Source organism: Pezoporus wallicus, unplaced genomic scaffold (genome assembly GCF_028554395.1).
Source record: "Pezoporus wallicus isolate ANWC-B61680 ecotype Strahan unplaced genomic scaffold, APGP_CSIRO_Pwel_v1 contig_8747, whole genome shotgun sequence".
In the NCBI taxonomy this organism is placed as follows: Eukaryota; Metazoa; Chordata; class Aves; order Psittaciformes; family Psittacidae; genus Pezoporus; species Pezoporus wallicus.
In genome coordinates this window covers 1,176,607-1,197,830 of record NW_026641976.1, presented here as the reverse complement: position 1 = coordinate 1,197,830, position 21,224 = coordinate 1,176,607, and the positions used below count along the sequence as shown (strand labels likewise).

General features: G+C 45.4%; 1 protein-coding gene across 4 annotated transcripts in view; it reads left to right on the top strand.

Annotated features, from left to right (window-relative positions):
- The first annotated feature begins 7,602 nt into the window (after nt 1-7,602).
- The window catches only part of C2CD2 (C2 calcium dependent domain containing 2), a 35,555-nt gene continuing 21,933 nt past the window's right edge, over nt 7,603-21,224 (top strand). For all 4 annotated transcript variants that reach the window (XM_057426351.1, XM_057426353.1, XM_057426352.1 and 1 more), the window contains exons 1-4: nt 7,603-7,992; nt 10,179-10,277; nt 20,342-20,461; nt 20,885-20,983. In XM_057426351.1, the coding sequence (XP_057282334.1) occupies nt 7,705-7,992; nt 10,179-10,277; nt 20,342-20,461; nt 20,885-20,983 (606 nt within the window). In that variant the 5' untranslated portion in view covers nt 7,603-7,704. The remainder of the gene's footprint in view (nt 7,993-10,178; nt 10,278-20,341; nt 20,462-20,884; nt 20,984-21,224) is intronic.

Below are 21,224 nucleotides of genomic sequence, written 5' to 3'. Positions count from 1 at the left end.
CTGCTAACAAAGAATTTGCTTTAAAGTGCCTCTGCAGTTTTGATACTATTCTTAACAGTTTCTTAATGTCTTGTCAGTCCAGGGTCTAGGATGGATACAGCTGTTCAATATCATGGAGCCTGGCTGTAAACGTTAGCTTAAGCTGGTATTTGTGGGCGCATGCTCTCATCCAGCAACATGCATCGCTAAAATGAGGTCCACTGGTGTTAAAAACGAGGCAATGATGCCTCTTTTAAAACGAGGCAAAGATGCTGTAACGTCTGTGAAAAAGTTTAAGGGAAGAAAAACTTCCCAAAAGATTGTTTAATACAATTTCCCTTACAATCTTGCCTTGGAGAAAGTTCAGATCCTTTTGGAACACTCTTTGAAAACTGCACATCACAAGGGCTTCACAAGGAGTGGCAATTATACCTATGGAGATACATTCACAGTTTCTCCCCCTTGCCACATAAAAGACTTCCTCTCTGTATGGCAGCCCAGGGCTGTGATTAACAAGGCAGCTGCTGTTTCCTGCTGCCTCTTCTTCACTCATCAATTGACTGAGCAGCCAAACACCATGAGAAGGAAACAACTTTGTTAGCTTGTATTCAGATTACTTGTCCCAGAAGAAATTTGACTGAGGCATGTAAAAGCATGTAAGCGCATCTTTTAAAAGCATGAAAACACATCTTTTAAAAACATGAGAAAAAAAACCCAAACTATAAAATTACCAAACTGTCACTCTGAGCAAGCCTGGAGGAGAATTACAGATACTAAAAATGAGATTTGAAATTGGGTGGGATTTTTTAGCAAGCATTAATTACTACAAGACTGAAAAGGGGGAAATCCACAGTTTTATGGAGGTGATCCTATAATCTATTACGTACCTCTAACGCTTGTGTGCATGCACTAGGAGGAGCCAGAAATAAAAGACTGAACCATCACATCCACCTGAAGAGCCACACTTGAAAGCATCACACCTAAGGCAAACCCTTCTCTATATCTATTTGTATGTATGTATATAAAAATGCATCTGAGTGTGTTTAACTATGGCTCAGTTACACTGAAAGTGCTGAGTCTGGATAATATTCCCTGTTAGGTCAAAGGCATGTTACAATACACTTTTGTCTAAAAGCTAGCTGTCTTCTTTGGAGTATTTTCACTGTTCTAGAAGGCAGCATGGGTTCTGAGATTTTTTAGAAGCCTTTATTTCATACTCTTGCTACTGATTTCCTAGAACGTTGCTTGAAATGTGTTTGCTCTCAGTCTAATATTTAAAGATCTCTTTTAGTACTTACGAAGTCCTTTCTTCTTTCTGATGCCCAGTGTTCCCAAAGGTAGTTGGTCTTAGTGTCCTCAAGCATGTGTGTGAGGGACATGAGTGTTTGTACTGCACGGAAGAAGCACACATCCCTGGGAAGTCAGCAACTCCTGGGCTGGAGCCTAAGATTTAGGAGAGGCAGGAATCTCTCCAGTAGTTCCTTGCTGTTTCTTCAGATCTATCTTTGACATAAGAAGCCTTAACCAGTTGGACGCAATGTTAACTCTGAGGCTAAATTAACCCATAAGCAAGAAACGATGTAGCTGGAATCACTCATTGTGTCTAGAGTGCCGTCCTTGAGGAAGGCAGCCCGCAGTACTGCTCATGCGTATAGCAGTCTCTCCATTGCAGCACCGTCACCTCTGGTGATACTTGCGCTCTCTGGTGGAGAGAATAGAACTGGCTCCAGCAGGTGGAAATAAAAGAAGCTTCTCTGCCATGTTTTAGTTTAAAAATGTTCTAAAAATTCACAGTATTTTAGTAAATGTATTTTTGAAAAGTAATCATCATAGAAAAAATAATACTTTCAAACATGTTTTTTCTTCTTCCATTGCAGTACCAGGTGCAAGTAGTAAAAGAAATAACCAGCAATTCCAGACAAAACATCTGTTGCTAGTCCTTGATCCTCTTGAAAACCACTTACAAATAGACTATTTACTGGATATTGGAGAAAGAGAGAAGTGTGATCCTACAGAGAAAATAAAAATAGTTATAACAAAATGATAAGAGACTTCTGTAATTAATGGGTAGAATACTGATGTGTTACAATGAATACTAACACCATGGTGCCATTGTACACCTTGATAGGCTGTAATTCTCCTGCATGAATGGCTTCAAAGAAAGTACAAGTATCCAAGGTGTACCAGCTTGGGTCCGTGGTTGCTCTAATAGAACTGAAACACGGCTTTGCAGTTTTGCGTTATACCTGAATATGAACTTTGAAATGATGATTGATCAAAATAAAACATTGTGACCCATTTCTTTTGAAACTTAACCTATTTGTCAATAATTATATTTTTGGGGGCATAGCTGTTTTTTCAAGATTATTTTTTTTTTTTTTTACGGACAAGATTGTGTATGAAAAACATATATAATAAAAAGCTGTGAAAGCGATTTTCTGATCTAATGAAAAATTCAGTTCCTGGCAGTATGCTTTCTTAAGTACTTAAGAGATGTAGGCATTTGGGCAAAGAAGAATTGAATGACCTAAATGAAGTTTTTCTACTATGAGGTCATGGTGGATGTGTTACTTCTTCTTCAGTAGAGATTGGTGTTTGGATAGATCAGTATCCCCTGGTTTTGCAAAAGGACAAAAATAAAGAGCAGTTAGTCAAAGTGCAAGTCTAATGATGTCAAACCATGTCATCATCTCACAGCTTTTTTGCTATGGAGCAAAACTCCCCTGTTAAGAAGATGTTCTCTGGAAGACACGAGCTGGGGGGAGTTATTCCAGATCAAAAGCCAGCAGAGAGCTGGCCTCCTTCCCCCGACACTAGCTCCTAGTTATGAAAGCTTGCTTAGTGGCACTTCCTCGGTGCCAGACTGCTGATGGTCTTCCAACAGGGTTTCTCTGGGAATCCCATCTTGCCTTTATTCCAGCTCTTTGCACACTCTCCGACAACTGTTGCAAAGCAGGGGGCAGCATCTCTGGTATATTATAGAATCATAGAAACTTTAGGGTTGGAAAGGACCTTAAGATCATCAAGTTCCAACCCCCCTGCCGTGGGCAGGGACACCTTATGCTAAATCATATCACCCAAGGCCTCGTCCAGCCTGGCCTTGAACACTGCCAGGGATGGAGCATTCACAACCTCCCTGGGCAACCCATTCCAGTGCCTCACCACCCTAACAGGAAAGAATTTCCTTCTTACATCCAACCTAAACTTCCCCTGTTTAAGTTTTAACCTGTTACCCCTTGTCCTATCACTACAGTCCCTAATGAAGAGTCCCTCCCCAGCATCCCTATAGGCCCCCTTCAGATACTGGAAGGCTGCTATGAGGTCTCCATGCAGCCTTCTCTTCTCCAGGCTGAACAGCCCCAACTGTTGAGTCACATGAAACAAGATGGGTTATCTGGAAAGGGTCTACAGAAAACAAACTGGAGAGTACACAAGAGGGAGGACCAAATGGAGGAGCTCCTCATCTGGCTTTAACACTCCACCTTTTCTTGCCACACAACTCCTGGGCAAATGTGCCAGTCAGCAGGTGGAAGGACATGCCTGTTACCAGCCTCTGGAACAGCAGGTAAGAGAGTGCGGGAGACACTGAAATGCTACATGTGAAAGGGGAGATGGTCTCCTCTTTCATAAGAAGTAACATGCCAAGGGGCTGCATTTCAGGCATGAAGATTAACAGGTCTACTTCTGGCAGCTGAGCTGTCCAATGAAGAGTGTGTGGTGGTATCACTTCAGGCTGACCATTACACCAGCAAAATCTCATTGTGAAGACATGGTTCTAGCCACCTCACAGGTAAACTTGGCATCACACAGAGTCCTGGGACACTGGAAAAAGCTCTGCTGGCCAAAGTGCAGTTTTGCCACACTAAGGATCTCTTACACTATTATACTGTCCTGACAAAGCACTTCTTTCAGATTTCATGTTAGACTGCATGCATGGCCTCTTATGAACCTTCTCTTTCTTTCATGTGTGTAAAAAGTACTCTGGAGCTCAGAGACAAAGAGTTATTGAGAAAGGTTTGGATTGATTTTAGCTCTCTGCATTGTAATTTTATGAGTGATCATTTAATCACAGTGATTGAACCTACTGTGCTGCTTTTTTTTTTTTTTTTTGGTCATTGTTCTGCTCACAGTTCTAAAAATGAAATTGATTAAGTAACTATGATCTCATCCTGCTCCCTTTGCTTATATCTATAATGCAGGATGCAGGATAGTCTCAGATGAGCACTTTGCAGATGCTAGCTCTGAGTGCATAACCTGTTGTGTCACACCCTGGCATACACATTTGCCTGTGCCAAGTCTAAGCCACCATTCCTGCAAGAAACCTGGGAAGTTCAAACAAATAGTCAAAGTCCTAAAATTCTGACCACATTCTGTCTGTGGGGTGAAAAACAGCATCTCTGAACACGTGTGATGAACCTGGCAGCACTAGTTAACGGGTGAGAGAGTTCTTTGTTGTCCATGTGCCTAGGATAACTCTACCATCACAACATTCTAACATAGGCTAGGTCAGAGGAAGCTGCAGTTGTCTTCTTGCCTTTCCAACACAGAGTGAAACAGTTAACAAAATTCATACTTCAAAGGACCAAGACAGGACGTGTGGTAACCATGATGAATGATGCATTTGTACCTCTATTGTTCCAGAACCTTGTAAAATCAACTCTGTATCAATTTCACTCACTTTACATTACTTAAACTTGCTTTGCAACCATCACTGACAGAGCTATATACTTGCTAATTAAAAGAAAATATGGGATTTGGGAAATGCAGAAGTTGCTTAATAGTAATACAGCACATAGCAGAGCCTAGAAGCATGTCAGAATCACAGTTCCCAGCTTCAAAGTATATGGAATTATGAAAACCTAATTACTTTACTAATCGCATCCCCAGAGCTATGCTTTGATGGGCAAGATCCTGAATGTTCAGAGAGGGCTATTCCAAGTTCACAGGTGCACAAAAAAGGAAAATAATTAAATATAAATTAAATATTAGCTGCCACATCCTTTTGCTATACTTCAAAAGTAAAAATGTAAAATATTTCTAGAAACAAGATAGCTGTTAAAGTTCTGTAAGAGAAAACTGCCCTTAATAGTTAAATGTAATCTTTTACACTTTCTTGCCATTTCATGTTCACTAATTGGACTCACAATTCCTTCACTGCCAGTGAAGGAAAACTCTCTGCATGGCATATGTGGGGAACTGAAACATGGGACAAGCTAAGGGCAGGTTTGTCTGCCACAGCACAGTGCTGTATTAGAAATCCCTGAACTATCTGCAAACAAGCTGTTACAGCAGAGATACTGGTTGGATCTTAAAATCAACCAGACTAATCAATCTAGTCTCTCAGCAGGGTCAAATAACCTCTATAGGAAGCTGTGCTAGCATAGCAATATGGCTCCGGTTGTGGATCTCTGGAGATCTCAGCCCCTTGCTCCTTGGTATCGTGTAGGTATCATGTAGGTATGCTTGGTATCATGTAGGCAGATGGCAGCTGGTCAGCGAATGGAGTGGAGGATTTCCCTGTGTCCCAGGCAAATAATACTTTAACTTACGAACAGCCTGTTCTTCTTACATAGGTACAGTCACCTAACTGCAGCAAATAAAGCCACGTTCTGGCCCTGTCAAGTTTGCAGCTTATAGGTGCAAATGCGGACAATGCATTTACAACACAAAATGATCAAACTGCTTCTCAGGCAGTGATCTGTTCCTCCTACCAGAGGCCTAGTCCCAACATTCTAATGTACTGTATTAAATGTTGATGGAACAGCCTTTCAGGTATCCCAGGCCCCAGAGAACAAGGTGAAAATCTGCAGCAAAGATTATTTACATTTCATGGAACAGGATCAGGTCAGGGAGTACTTCAGCAAACTGGACATATGGGCCCTGATGAGATGCACCCGCAAGTGCTGAGGAAGCTGGAGATGCCATCACAAGGCCACTCTGTATCATCTTTGAATGATAGTAATGACTGGGATAAGTGCCCAAGGACTGGAGGAAAGCAAATGCCACTCCTAACTTCATGAAAGGCAGGATGGAGGTTGTTGAGACCTGAGACCAGTCACCCTCACCTTGACCCTGAGAAGGTGATGGAGCAGCTAATTCTGGACACCACTTCCAGACACATGAAGAACAAGAAAGTCATCAGGAGAAGTCAACATGGATTCACCAAGGGGAAGTCACACTTGACCAATTTCATAAACTTCTACAATGAAATTACTGGCTTGGTAGATGAGGGCGGAGCAGTAGATATTGTCTGCCAAGGCTTCTGACACTCTCACACATGTGCAGCAAGAACTTACAATAACATTTCACTACCAACCTCAGTGACTTAATCACTGGTTGCTTGAGAATGTCAGTTGGGCAAAAAATACTACCAAAGTTCCTAGGGTGGGAGCTGCCATGGGTAAGGAAAGTCACCACGAAAGAAACAAAGCAGGCAAAGGAAAGCACAAGAAAAATGAGGACACAAATAGCGATGAGCTGATAAGGTAGCAATCTGAAAATCAAACAGGAACTTAACTAAAAATGAGCGCGACAGAAATAAATTATCACAAAACTTTTATTTACTATCAAAAGGCAATTTCCTCCCCTTTATTGCAGACCTCATACTGATAACAAGTCATTCAGCATGGCCTGCAGAAAGTACTCTTGGGGGATTTTTTTCTTCCTTCCAGTCAGTTTGACATCCCTGGCAGAGATGATGAAGCGCCAGGAATTAAAAGGAAGTCCTTGGATAGGAAGCAGAGGGAACAATTAAATGCCTTGTAGTCTCCTCAGCTATTCCTGCAGTGCTGCGGAGGGGTGAGGAGGAAGAAGCAGATCACAGCCCTGCAAGTGTTACCCTGTTAGGTGAAAGGGTGCCCGCCTGAAATGCTCACCGAGAGGCAACGTGGCAGTTCTATCCACCTAGCTCTGTAATTCACATAAACTAGGTGACTATGTCTCAGCCTCTGGAACACAACCATTATTACATCATCTTACTTCTGGGGAGGGGGGGAAGTCGAGTCTGTTTTGTAGCCGACTCCTGCTGCCCACTCTCAGGCACTACCACGTTTATCTATTGTATGCAAAGACGTGAGGGACTGTTCGCATTATTTTTCTCTTGCAGTTGTTGCTTAGTGTGCAAACGGCATCGGTAAATAACAGTGATCTAAGGGGAAACGTTTTGTGGTAGGAAAACCAACATCAGTTATTGGCTTGGCACCTCTTCCCCGGGCTTCTGAAAGCCCCATCGTCCCTATTAAAGTTCCCCGCTTTTGCCCGCCCGTGGGACCGCTCTTCTCGCCCCATTCCTCCTGGTACAGCAGACGGTTTCCCCGGGAAGCGCCGCCTCAGGACGCACCCGAAACCGCTCGGCGCGGGCTGCGCCCCCAGACCCCCTCTCCCGCACGGGGCACCGGGCGCCCCTTCACCCATAGCGCTGCGGGTCTCCGGGGGACCAGCGGAACGAGGGCTCTCCGCCCCTCCCACGGGGTGCCCCGCCACCAACGGCGCTGGGCCGGGGCCAGGCATCCCCTTCGCGTCCGGCCGGCAGGGGCGGGGCGGGCCAGGAGGGGATTGTGCCGTAAGCGGGCGGGGCGGTTCTATGTGGAGCGGTGCACCCGCGGGCTGCCGGCGGGACGTGGTGCTGCTGCTCCCGGCTCAGGGCCCTGAGCGGGCTGCTCCTGCCCGCCGCCGCTCTGAGCGCCTTGGTGGGGGCCGGTAGCGCGGCTCCCATTATGGTCAGCCATGGCGTGGCTGCCGGGCGAGCTGGCCGAGCTGCGCTGGTGTGCTCTGGTCGCTCTCTTCGTGGCGGCGCTGGCCACTCTGGCCGTCTACCTGGTGCAGTACGTGCTGCTGGCTCTGCGGCGGAGGCGGCCGCCGCCTTCGCCGCTGCCGTCGCCGCCACCGCGGCAGGACGAGCTGCAGGAGGAGGGCAGCTCCGTGCTGTCCTGGGCACTGTCGCTGGGCAGCTGGCGGCGGCAGTGGCGGCGGGCCTGGGTGGCGGCGCTCAGCGCCGAGGCGGCTGCAAGGGCGGTGAGTGCCGGGGACGCAGGTGAGGGGCGGCGGGCGGGAGGGCAACCGCGCCGCCCTGCCGCAGGGCCCGGCCCGGCCTGAGAGTTCCGGGCGGTGCCGGCGGCGGCTTCCCCGAGCCCGGCGGGCTGAGGCTGGGGCCCTGGGGTGTCCCGCCGAGGCGGGGGAGGGCGGCGTGTGCCCGTGTGCCGGCGGGGGCTGCTCCCGCCCGGGGCGAGAAGTGGCTGTAGAGACACCGGGACTTGGTCCGGACATATCTGTCATAGCTGTCAGCATGGTGCTGGCAGCGACTGCTGGTGTGTTACTGTCCTTCGGTGTTCGTATGTGCGTGTGTGTATGGGTATGCGATATGTGTGTTTGTATATGTTTGTATGTATATGTTTATATATTGTGTATGTATACACACACACACATATGTACTCGGTGGCAGTGTGACAGGAATTCGCAGGCAGGAGCTGGCCAGGGGCAGGGAGTGGGCACATGTGCGGGAGCCAGGAGAAAGGGGAGGAAAGCCGTGATCCCCGGTTGCCCCTGGTAGGGGCTTGTGTGCCGATAACATTGTTCGGGCGCAGGGAGCAGGAAACAATGGAAACTTCCTGGCCTGGGAGCCAGCGTGGGGCCTGCAGCCCGTCCTTCGGCAAATAACTCCTAGAGCCGGGCTTCCTTCGTGTTGTCTTAACGCCTTGCTGAAACTGTGTGTGTGTCAGTGTAAGGCTGAGGGCTGGTTTCCTCCATGCAGCCGAGGGACGGTGGGTGTCTCAGGTATTGGTCTGTTTGCTTTTGGCCCATGTCAGGATGGATGCTCAAAATGTGCCACCCTTTTGCATCCCATCCTACCCTTTTTCCAGAGGGTGCACTGTGCCATGTGGCTTGTTGGTTTGCGTATGTCCAGTTGTAAGATGCGAGGAGGTTAGGTGAGGCTGTGGCACCAATTCTCTGGTCCTGAGGACTGAACCCCTGCCATGTCAGTGGAAAGTGCTGAGCCTAAACTGCCTCAGAAGCGGCATGTGCTTAAGTCTCCAAATTCGTGTGCAGCCCTCTCCCTAGGCTTAGGAGGTTCCTTTCGCAGCAGCCCACCGAGCTGTCTTCTTACACGTCAGGCTGGGGGAGAAGGAAGAGTAGGGCAGTGCCTGCGTGTGAAAGATAAGGAAAGTATTAAACACTTTCCAGACATCGCTGTAAGTTAGGGCAGCAGAAAGAAAATACCTCATCTGCCCTTTCAAATTGCACAGGGCAGGTGAGGAAAGCATAGGTTGTGCTGAGAAATGAAGACTTGCCTTGTACTTGTGGAAGATAAGAGCCCAGACAGCTTGGGTGCAGGTGCTGGGAACTGAAAGTAGCTAGAAACAAGCAGCAGCTTCCCGTCCCTGACTGCAGAGCAAAGCCGCTTTGACAGGGCCATGTACACCCTCCCGCCCGCCCCTGGGTGAGCAGCTGCAGCCGTCTCTGGCCATGAGTTCACTGCCTGGCACTGCAGCGTGGCATTCCTTCCGCTGTCAGCCTCCCAAAACAATGTCAGTGGTGCACAGCTAATGAAATTCCTGTGTGCAAAACAGCCTCGGGTGACAAGGGAAGCTGTGCTGGCTGCTTGGTGTGGGTAGCAGGTGGATAATGCAAGTGCTGATGCCTCTTGAAAGCATGACCTCACTGCCAAAACAGATATAAAGCTGCCTTTTCCTTGCTGTCTGTGTGAAGACTGAGGAGCTGTCATGACTGCCTGCCGTCACCCATGAGGAAGGATTGGGGAGGGGAAGGTTTCTTTCCTCACCTCTGCAAGATGATGTTTGGGTTTTCTTAGTTTTGGCAGTGCAGCTCTATTATTAGGCCAAACCAAAAACGCCTTTTAAAACTGCAGCATTGATTAATCCTTACTCAGGAAGAGCAGCTTCACTGAACTCTGACGTTGCTCATGGGCTTCGCTCTGCACTGTGCTATGTACCTTGATATTCTGGTACAGAGTAAGATGAGTTATGATTAGGCCCATAGTTATGTACTAAGTATAGGTGTTCAAGCTCTACCCTGTATTATGTAGTGAGGTGTCATGCAATTAATCCATACAAGTTTTGACATACATTTGCAGTTCCTTCTCTGGTTCTTCCAGGAACTTTACTGGCAGTGTATTTTTATTACTTGGTTTCAAGAGACGGGTTCACCACCTAGTGATGCTTTCTTTTTTTCTTCTTTCTTAGGATTCACAGTTGCTTACGTTTGAGGAAGATGACCCACCAGAACCACTTGAGCTAGAAGTTAAACAAGTTGTTAGTATTGTAAAGTCAGCTCAAGAAAAGGTAAACTTCAGTTTGGTTTTGTTTCAGTGTACTTTTGGGCAGGAAATGTTCACTTTTCTTATTAGTGTCAGTGGGAGTTTTATTTGTCAACGCTTCTATACCTGTGACCTAAATTTGTTATGGCTGCTAAGAGGCTGCCTCTCTGGTGAGCCTGTGCAAACTCTTTGCACTGATTCACTCCTTTTGCAAGTCATGAGCAGAATGTCCTCCAGGCTTTCTACCAAATGGGCAATAACCAGGGTTATGCCAAGCTTATGGGTACATCCTCAATGAACTCGTAAGCTGCCCTCTCCCTACCCCCATCAGAACAATGGTTCCCCATCCTATTGCTGAAGTGTGGGGTGGGGATTTCATGAAGAAGGAAAGGGAAGGAAAACTTCTCCTCTGGGACAAAAGTCTGCCTCTTGATATTTGTGTGGCTGATTACAGGTTTGCTTCAGAAGCTGTTGCTGGGTAGGGATCAGTGGAACAGGTGCAAAGTCCTGAGGGTGAAGTCTTGACTCTACTGAATCCTGTACTCAGTGAGGAGAGAATGGTCTCTTTCTTCCTCTCCACATACCCTTTCTTCCTCTTCCCCCACCCAACATACTGCACAGTGCTTTAATGCATGTAGAGTGAAAATAAGGCAGAATGTGGCTCTTGGAACAGAGTAAACGTGCACTGAAAGGAGGAAGAAAAAGTATATATGCTTATTAGCAGTGATATCTTTTGCATTTTCATCCTAGTGACTGTAACTACTAGTCATATTTGCACAGGTGCTCTGCTTCAGGTACCTGCATCAAATCAGTCTAATGCTTTTCTTCTAGTTTTGCTTTGTTAATTTGGTTTGTTTGTCTGATTTAGATGTTAAGCAGCTCTACTATGATTCCTTTGAAAACTATGCATGCTTATCTGCCTGATACACAGCTCTAGGCACACCCTCATTGGTGGCAGCTGGGGATTGCCAGCATGTAAATTTGTGCACTTGTTCACCTTCTTCTTTCCCTTGTCCCTCCTGTTTTTCTCCCCTGCCAGTGGTCCCTGCCTCAGCAGTGGTGCTAGAGAGAGACTGGAGTTGGTTGGGCTGTAGAGTAGGCACTAATATTGCTCTGTGCCACTGAAGACACAAGAATGGGAAATTTTAAGGAGAAGGAACTACTAGGTATAAAAGTTGTGTGCTGTGTAACATGTGAAGTCAGCAGCTGAGGGAGATCTGTTACAAATAAAAGCTAGCAACTAACGGCACAAAAATAGGTGACTTGCAGCACAGTGTCTAAAACATTGCTGGAAAGCTGGAAGAGCTGCAAGAGTGTTTGCATGGGAGGTGTCCAGGAGGTTTGGGTCTGTTGGTTGCTCTTGGCCAGCAAAGTTCAGCAAGGGTGCATGGGGCCAGCTCTGTGCTCAGAGTACTCTGCCCATGGCTGCACCATGATTAAAACAGTGTCCCAGGGCTAAAACCCCTCTTTTGTCTTGCCTGTGTGCCAGAACCAAGGCACAGCGCTGCAGTCCTGGATTTCCCTGAGGTCATGCTGTACCACTGGGAACATCTCTGCTGCAGTCCTCAGCTGGCTTATGTGTTGTTTAACAGTAGATTCTGCCTGCCGTAGCAGTGAGGTAAGTTAGTGCCTGTGATGCCCTCTAGGCACCTTCACCTGCTGTGGTTAAGCTTGGGCAGTGGAAGGCAGCAAGTGCTGACTCCATGGGAGCCTAAGCCCAGGGAGCTGTTCGCTGCTGTAGGGCTGTTCTCTTGCTTTTCTCTACCTGTGGCTTTGTAAGCTGGCACCCTCCCTTATGCAGTCTTTGGTCCTTGTCTGACCTTGGGTTACATCATTTCAGTATGTTAATCAAGCTGTTATACTGCAGCCAGCAATCTAATGTGGTTTTGCAGCAGCTTAGACCAATATAAGCACATTTTAAAATGTATTGGATTAAACCAGGTTTGCTTATGTAAAGTGTTTTTTTCTGAACTGCCCCTAAACCTGTTTCCATAATCTTGTGCACAGCTGCTGGGAAAATTTCTCTGAATTATTCTTACTTTTTCAGTTAAGGTACAACCTTAATATTTATTTGGGTTTCAGCGTATAATAACCTTAGAGTGGAACTCCGATAGCTGCTTTCCCTCCTACCTTAAATGCATGCCTTTCTCTGAAACACCTCAGGAGTTCTCTCATACAGTAATTGTGGCTCTTATATATTCCTCAGGTAATAGCAAGGGTCCAAAGGTGGTTTTTTGTGCTGTTTTCTTTTACCCCCTTGCTTTTCAAGCTCTGTATCTTTGCATGTGAAATTGAAATCTCTCTCTGTAGCTTGTCCAGGCTCAAACTTCTGATATGTATTTGAAACTCACTACTGATATGATTGGCTCTGAATGCAGTTTGTGACCACATGCTGCATGTTTACCAATGTTGTAGCATCTCACAGAGCTCTGCACTTGCCTGAGGCTTCAACTGGCATAAGACTGTTGTCCTGCAACTGGTCCAAGATGCTGCTTTACTTGTGGTCTGTATAGCAAGAGTGTATAAGTGCCTTGATTCAGGATTCTGGGCTTGATTTAAATGCATGTTGTTTCAAATATGTAATTGACCTTGCATCAGAGAGGTTGTGATCATCAAAGGAAGTATAGGATTGAGGGTGAGAGATCAAAATAGCAGTAAACATGGGATGTGTAATACTTGAACGCAGCTGCATGCTGACAGAGCCCTGTGGTATGTCTTCTGTGGTGGGTGGTCCTCTGTCCTCTTGAATGCTGGGCCATGGGGCACAGCCAGGTGATGAGCCTGCTTGGTGCTGGGAAGTCTTGCTCCAAACCAATACGGGATTGCCAGCCTGACTGTAATTACTGTATTACTGCTGACAGCCCTGTTTATCACCAGGATGCAGGCTGACATGTGCTGTCCTTAGGTATATACACACTATCCTTGGCTTGAAGAAGCTGAAAGTTGTAAAACTGGTGTGTGGTCCACAGTGCAGTGCTACAGACGTGGTTGGGGAAGCTGCTGGTTGTCAGCCTGGCCAAAGCTGTTGTGATAGGGACAGGCTTCTCTGGGGCTGAAGGTTACACTACACTGCTTCTTGACAAAGCCTCTATTTATACGTCACCTTCACTCCAGTTTTGGGCCACAGCCTAAATGTATAGGATAAAGTGGCCCATTTTCATTGTGTGGTGTTGGTTGTTCTGTTTTAATAAAGTAAACATTAGGAATATTCTTAGCTAATTCTGCCAGCCTTTCCATTACTGCAGTGTTTTCAGAGGCTTTGAACTTCACAACAACAAAAAAGGCAACAAAAAAAGATGATCCTCTTGGGGGACTTGGTACAGATGGTTTGGATGGAGGAGGCTACAACAGAAGTCTCCCTTCTTTTCCTGCTTCATACCTAAATAGAAAGGGGTAAAATGCTCTCAGAGTGCCATTCCATTAATGAGTGATAACAAGTTGCTATACAAGAAATTACTGTCTTGGATCGCAGCAGGCAACAGCAAATATGAAAGCCTCATGTTATTACTTATATGATGGATCTTGCTGAGGGGAATGGTGGTGAGAAAGGAGGACTGTTTCACAGGCATCTGAGAAGTCCTGTTTTCTGATGAACTGTGCAGCATATCCGGAGAGCCCTTATTAACCCACGCAGCTGTCATAGCTTCATCTTGGTATCACTTTGCAGCCACCCTGCTGTAAGCTGGCAGCCTGTGTTTGTGCCACACTGGGGTGTCACAGCTTCCACTTCCATTTGCGCTGAAGCAGGTAGAGACATTGTGCAGCAAAGGCTGCTTTCTGCTCTGGAAAAGACTGGTTTCTCATTGTCACTGCTACAGTACTAACTGAGATCATTCTGAGCTATGTACACGTTTCTGTCTGATTATTTTTGGTGGGGTGAACTGTCCTCACCATCATGTGCAGTTCCTTTTGTCTTTAACTCCTTGTTTTGCTTGAAAAGCTGTCCTGGAGCTTTGCTGCTTTAACGGTGGTTTCTTTTACAAGCCTAGGTGGAATCATGGCCCTTCCAGCTTGCTTCTGTACTAGTGTAATTCTTTGTCTTTATTTACTTTTCTTCCATGGTGCTTGCTGTCGTATCAAGCAAATATCATGTAAATATATCATGAAGGAATTCTGTTTCCTTGGCTAAGGTGTTCCTTAAGTATCCTTTCACAATACTGTCCTGCCTTGTAAGTCACTCCTGTGAACCCATTCTCTGCAGCAGCTCCAGTTAATGCTGTCTGCTTGAACTTGATAGCTGAAGTGACACACAGCCCGACAGGCGAGGTCTTGCCATGCAAGATCACTGCTTCTTTGTGTCTCTGAAAGTACTTTCCTGATGCATTTTAGGCTTCCAGTCTGCCTGTCCTGTGGCTGCTTCATAATGTGACTGACTTGATGCATCAATGTCTCTTCCTTTGGTGTTCTCCCAGTGATAATACTGCCCTTTGTATGAGTAGTATTCGTTAATTCTCTACACACGTGCTGTATTTTGAATTGTATTTCTTTTATTTTCTTACTTTTTCCCCATCATTTCCATGTGATGTCTTAATCTTCCTTTATATTGCTGCTTCCCAGCTTGCTTTCCTCAGTATCATGGTTTCTCCTGAGGGATTTTGAACCTTAACTATGCAATTTGGTTGGTGCCTGACAGACTCCTTTGTAACTTGCTTCCACTTTCACCTCACTACTCACTGTACTGTCTTCTCACTTTCAAACACATCCCCATTCACCTTAACATGGGAATGATGGAGTGCAAGCTTAATTATCAGTGTGATGACCCTACTAAAACAGACAAGACAACATAATGGATCTCACCTACTTAAGAACTAAGTGTCTTGTAGAAGGAAAACATCAGGGTGGGGATTTGTTTGTTTCAGTGGAGATAATACTGGTTTGGGCACTGTCAGGTAGCCTGCCTGTCTTCCAGTCGTTGCTGCAGATGTGCGTGAGCCTCCTACAGGCTTGTGCCACATCTGCGTCTTTACAAACTAACAAGTCTGTTTCTGGTATTTATTTGTTTTCCCCCTTTTTAAGTGTAAGTACTGCTTCCTGTCCTTGCTCTGTTTGATATTCACTGAAGTTGATTAGGTGTATTGAAAATTCTTCCTGTCCTGGCCACTTGTACTCCCTGCTCATTTGTTTTATCCCCCTCCAGTCTCAAAGGAGTGGATAAATTCACATGCTGTATCAGTTTGTGCTTCGTTTCTGTTGCTAACATGGCAACTCTCTCTCTCCTGTACTCATTTCATCACTCACTCTGCCTTCACCCTGGTGTTTACCATTGTTTTCGGAAACTGGTCTAAAATTGTCTCATTATATTTGCAGGCAAATTTGCTTTGATACCAGCTTCTAAAATTCCACCTCTGGCTGTGCCTGCATTAGACACTTCGCTCCTTCAGTTTGTATATGTCTCTTGCTTGGGTAAAGAGGGAATGGTGAAGAAGCTAGAGAAACCCCCTCAAGAAGCCAATGCATAGGCTCTGATAACCAAGGAAGATCATGTAATTCTTATGCTGAATGGCTGTTATGACTATCATTTCTGACTGTAAAGTTTTCTTACAGTTAAGTTTTAAGCTGAGCACACAGACTGTCTATGTGGCCATTGACAAGGGAAGTTTTCCATGCCAAAAAAAAAAATGAGCCTTCTCCTTCTCAGAGGAGTACTCCAAAACAAACACGGAAAATTGTGGAGGTCCTAAATCTAATAGCATACTGATCCCTACAGTTGAGATCAAGGCAGCTTTTCACTGTGTGGCTGCTTCATGGCATGTACTCATTTTCTTGTGAAAATGGTGAAGATTTGTGTTACGTACTATAGAGTAACCTGCTCTTCCTGGAGATAAATGCCAAGTGCAGTGAAACTTACAGAAAAAAGGCAAGAAAGGCCTGTGATGGTGAGGGTTTTACCCATACATGTGATGTGGTCATGGCCTGGGGAAGGTGAAGAATAGCTTATCCGAAGGGCTGTCAGGGAAGTCACAGCCCTTCAGCCTCCCTTGGCCACAGAAGGGAACCTGCTGCTACATGTGGAGAGGGGAAGGAAGAGTTACAAAAAGGCCACGCATAATGCACAGATCAGTGTGTGCCAGTGCCAAAAATGAAACCTCCAGGCAAGAGGACACCATGTGTGAGGAGCAGAGGCACTCCGGTGCTCCTGGAGATGAGACAGGTTCTATTGCTGCTTGAGGAAGGAAATAAAGTGAAATTTTGCAGCTCTGTCCAGAGGAGCCGCAAACAGAAAAAGTCAAGGTATAGAGGGGGAGAGCAAAGCCAGGGGAAGGGCTTAAATAGCTGTGGGTACACAAGTTTGGACACTTTGAGTTTCTCAGAAAGACGTGAGTCTTACTCAAGTGCTGTAGTGCTTTTCAATCTCCTTTGTTCCTGCAGCTGTTTATTGGAAATAAATTTTTTAGGGTAATTATACTAACAATTTTAGACATGTGTAAGCAAGGTGTGTTACAGCATCTGGAGCTTGTTGGATCTGGGTGCCCATGTCAGGCAGATGGGGAGCAGAGCCCAGTCATGTCAAGGAGTTTTGCCCCATCAGCTCACCCACAGCGTGGGCTAGTGTGGTCAGGATCAGGGATGGAGGTGGGTTAGGGGAGAGGCTGGTGGGTGAGGGGAGAGGCTGGAGGGTGTTGAGGAGCTAGCAAGAATAACCCTGGCATGGGGGATGATCAAGTGCCAGGAGTCAGCTGAATGTGGGGAGGAATAATAGGGGGCTGAGAAGGAGGAAGGTGCAGCCTTGCTGGTGAAGGCACCCGAGGAAGGGCTGAGAATTCCTTCCATGGGAGATCCCCAAAATATATGGAGAGACCTTGGCTGTTGACAGCTAGAGCTGCGGAGGTGCTGGAGAGAGAAAATACCTTGGTCCTGCTGGTAGAAGAATCCCTTCTTCTACATTCTTTGTGCTTCTACTTCACCTCATCCTATTTCTAATTTAGGAGGTCATGCTAGTCCAGATGTAAGGTAACAAAAGAGACCTGGGGTGTTATCTCTCTGGGAGTCCAGAATTAGCCAGCCACAGCTTCTGTGTGGTGGTATAAGGGCCTAACTTTTAAGGAGCAGTTTGTTATAAGAATGCCAGGCTTTCTAGACTCTAAACCACAAAATGTTGATGACTGGGGATGAACTGTAATAAGGAGGGGTGGAAGAGAAAGGTGAGGAAGATAAATGAAGAGCAGCTCACTTCCAACCAGTTCAGGTGCTACTGTTTATTGTGAACATCTCTCCTTCCTCTTCTCTGACAACCAGAAAGGGGTGCTTTGCCTGACCCTCCCTTCTACTCTTCATCTGTACAGAGAAAATGAGTTTGAGGAAGCAGGGTGGGTGGGGGCATGGAAGAAGAGTGTAGCACAGGAAGCCTCAGTATTTCTCTTCATGTGACTGTTCTGGGGAAAATGGCCTACCTATTTCTGCTCTGGTCTATCAAAGTCATCCACTACACTTCTAAAGGAATGTCACTTAAAAAGGGAAGTGGCAGTTGCGGTTTTTTAATCTGCTTCTCACTGCACATGTCAGTATCCGAGATGAAAACAGAATTGCTTTGTCTTCAAATTCTAGCCCATTCTCTCTGTATTTTGATGCTACAATCCATTCTGCTGCCAGAACAAAGGGATTCAGCTGACATACAGGCATATTATTTTCCATTTACAAATGTGGAACCCGTCCTTTTTCTGACTGGATTAAAAATTAGACCTCTGTACCTGAAGACCACAGTTATTTTATTGAAAATGAGGGGAGAAGGGGAGTAGGACTCTCTTGACGAGGTGTAGAAAGGAGAGTGAAAATTGCCCTACCTGCAGCGTCTGTTTCCATCCTTTACTCAGAAGTAAACATAATTATGAAGAAAGTGGCACATGAAAACACGATTAAGAAGAGAGTGGCACATTAACTCATCTACCAACTCTTCTGCCACACTGTTTTTTTAAGCAGTAATCAACCATGTAGCTTGGTGTTAGACATCCAGAAATTCCAGACAAATAGCTTTGCATCACATGTGCAGCAAGTCCAACTTGTTCTGAGTACACTGAACCTCCTATGCATGTGTGGATGAAATGTGCATGGATGATAAACCCACTGCATTTAGGACATGCAGGTGTCATCAGCTTTTGCATCAGACCTGTCCTTTTCCTTCCTTTGCCCTTGAGAAAGAAGTGTTAAAAGAGCAACCATGCCAATCCATCCTTGTGAATGAAAGGAGTGATTCAACTCAGCTTCTAAGTTGAAAATATAACAGAATCATAGAATAGTTAGGGTTGGAAAGGGCCTTAAAGATCATCTAGTTCCAACCCCCCTGCCATGGGCAGGGACACCTCACACTAAACCATGTCACCCAAGGCTCTATCCAGCCTGGCCTTGAACACCGCGAGAGATGGAGCATTTACAACTTCCCTGGGCAACCCATTCCAGTGCCTCACCATCCTAACAGGAAAGAATTTCCTCCTTATATCCAATCTAAACTTCCCCTGCTTAAGTTTGAACCCATTACCCCTTGTCCTGTCACTACAGTCCCTAATGAAAAGTCCCTCCCCAGCATCCCAACAAATAGAATAAGCACTTAGGCTCTCTGGTCTTGTTAGCTATTAAAAATACTTAAAAGTCAGTTATTTTCTATCATACTAGTGGGTACTCATTGACTATGTGGGATTAAGGGTCAGAAATCATTTCTGAAAGGATATAGACTCTGCGAAGAGGTGAGGGGAACTGATTCGGCCACTTCTAAACTATAATTTGCAGGAGACAAACCTGAAAAGGCAAATCTTGTTGCTTATGAGTGTGCTTGGGATTTTTATTTGCCATGTCCACCTCTTCCCCCTGTTCGTTAGTAATTAAGTCTCTACCTTAATGGATGTGCTCTGAAGCCTTTGATAATGATCTGGTTCTTCTTAAAAATGTATTCTGTAGAGCTCTGGGAGATTAAATGTATTTAAGGAGACACTGATAAGGATCTTCCAGAAGGTACGTGATTCATTTTAAAGCCTTCTGCTTCAATCCCAGTGCCCATAAGTGAAGCAGTAAGTGCACAAACATAATTTAATAGCTTGCATGCAGAGTTTATGTCAACAAATCTTGCAGCAAGTTATTTGTCTGCGCATTGCATTAACCTGGATAACTTTGCCTGAGTCAGCCTAAGGAGGGCTCAGCTATCCTTTCCAACAGTGGAGATGTGGGGGCAGTAACCACAGAGGGACAGAAACAAGCCTCTGTTTTCAACCAGCAAAGCTGTTTGCAGAGTGAGCTTCTCTCTGGCATAATAAGCCATTTCTCATTTCTGTACCTGGGGCTTTCCTGTGCTACCAGGTGCTTTCTGCACACTCCAGGGATTTTGCAGCCCCAGCACCTCAGTTGGTTTGCAGAGAAGAGGGAGGAAAAATCACTTAACTATCTGTAAACTCAGTATGATGACAAGTTAATCTTTCTGCTCTTAGAAGCGAGGGAGTCTACTCAAGGAAGTCCATTACAGTTGAGTGGCATACACTGTTCCCCAGGCATTTAGGTAAATCACCAAATTTCAGGGCCTTTCTTGATCTGTTCAAAGACTTGAATAAACTTTTAAAGGCTCCTGCCCCTTCCCACCCCACTGGGAACAGGAATTGATCAGACAAAATCTTCTTCTACAGCACCAGGGTTATGCCAAAGTTTCACATTTGTAGGATAACAATAAATCAAGTATTGTTTGGTGAAACCATCTGTCCCATGGTAGGCTACTTAGCTGAGAGCAGAAGAGTGAGAAGAAGCAGCTTCTTTGTCTCCCTTATGCAAAATTGTGATTGTTGAGCTTTTAAAACACAGGAATCTTTGGCAGGTGAGGAGTTAGTTTTGTATTAGATAACAATACGAAAGAAATTTTGGAAAATACCAGAATTTCCAGGTATTAAATTTCACATCCAGAAGTGAACACTTGAACTACGGTTTATAGAAGGTGCAGAAGGGGGTAGGGATGTTTATAAAACTGCATAGAAATCTCCCACCTACAGAAGTAGCATAATTCTTGTAGTGTAAAGTCCTTCCTTCTCTTAGTTCCTTTCCTGCCTCCAGCAAACCTTTTGAAGACTAATTTGTTTTTTCCTTTCTTACCTCTTCCCACCCCTTTCATTTCATCAGGTGGTTTCTTGCAATGTTGTGGGAGATTCCGTTAAATTTGTTGTCACTGTCTCACCCACTTCGTCCATGACTGCAGAAGGTCAGTCATACAGCGTGAAACTCTCTCCACTTCACTTGCAGGTAAAGTGTTCAGTGTTGTTCTCTCTCTTCGTCCTTTCATTACATCTAAACCCACAGCTGAGTTGAGCCTCCTGTTTGCAAAGTGCATACAAGCTCGTGTTAACTGTGGTAGAACATTTATTAGTACAACAGTTTCCCTCTGGAGCAAGTCATAAGTTCATAAATTGAGCTGCCTTTTTAGAGCACTGTGGATAAGTAACACGTTGGTTAGACTGTTTGAATGTATGGAACACCAATACCCTTTTTTTACTAGCAAGTACTCTCAAAGCTTAAATAACTTCTGCCTTCTTGGACTGTCACTTTGAGTTTACTTACGAGAAACTGGTCTCATTCTTCCTTTGGCAAGGCTTAGTATGGAGCTTAATCTTCAATTTCTTTATAGGACACCAGAACACTCTCCAGTAACTGCTTTCCTATCCACAGCTTCAGCTCTATGTGAAGGATGGAGGAGAAGATGTCAAAGTTGACTGGTTCCTCATTAACGCCAATGAAACCAACTTTGAGATCCAGCCACTGCAGGAGGTTAGTCAGTCGATTTTGTTTGCTGTAATGGTTGAGAAGATGGGTCTCCATCCCTTCAGTGCAAAACCCTGCGTAATGCTTTTGGTTAGCAGTAGAGGTGTCTAAGAGTTTATGTATCAGATGAGGCTGGAAGAGCAAAACGCCTGTTCCCTTCTGTTGGCTTCCTTCAATAGAAGCATGGGGCAGTTACCTGTTGGTAGTGCTGCCTTGAGCTGCTTCAGTGAAACCTGTTATGGTTCAT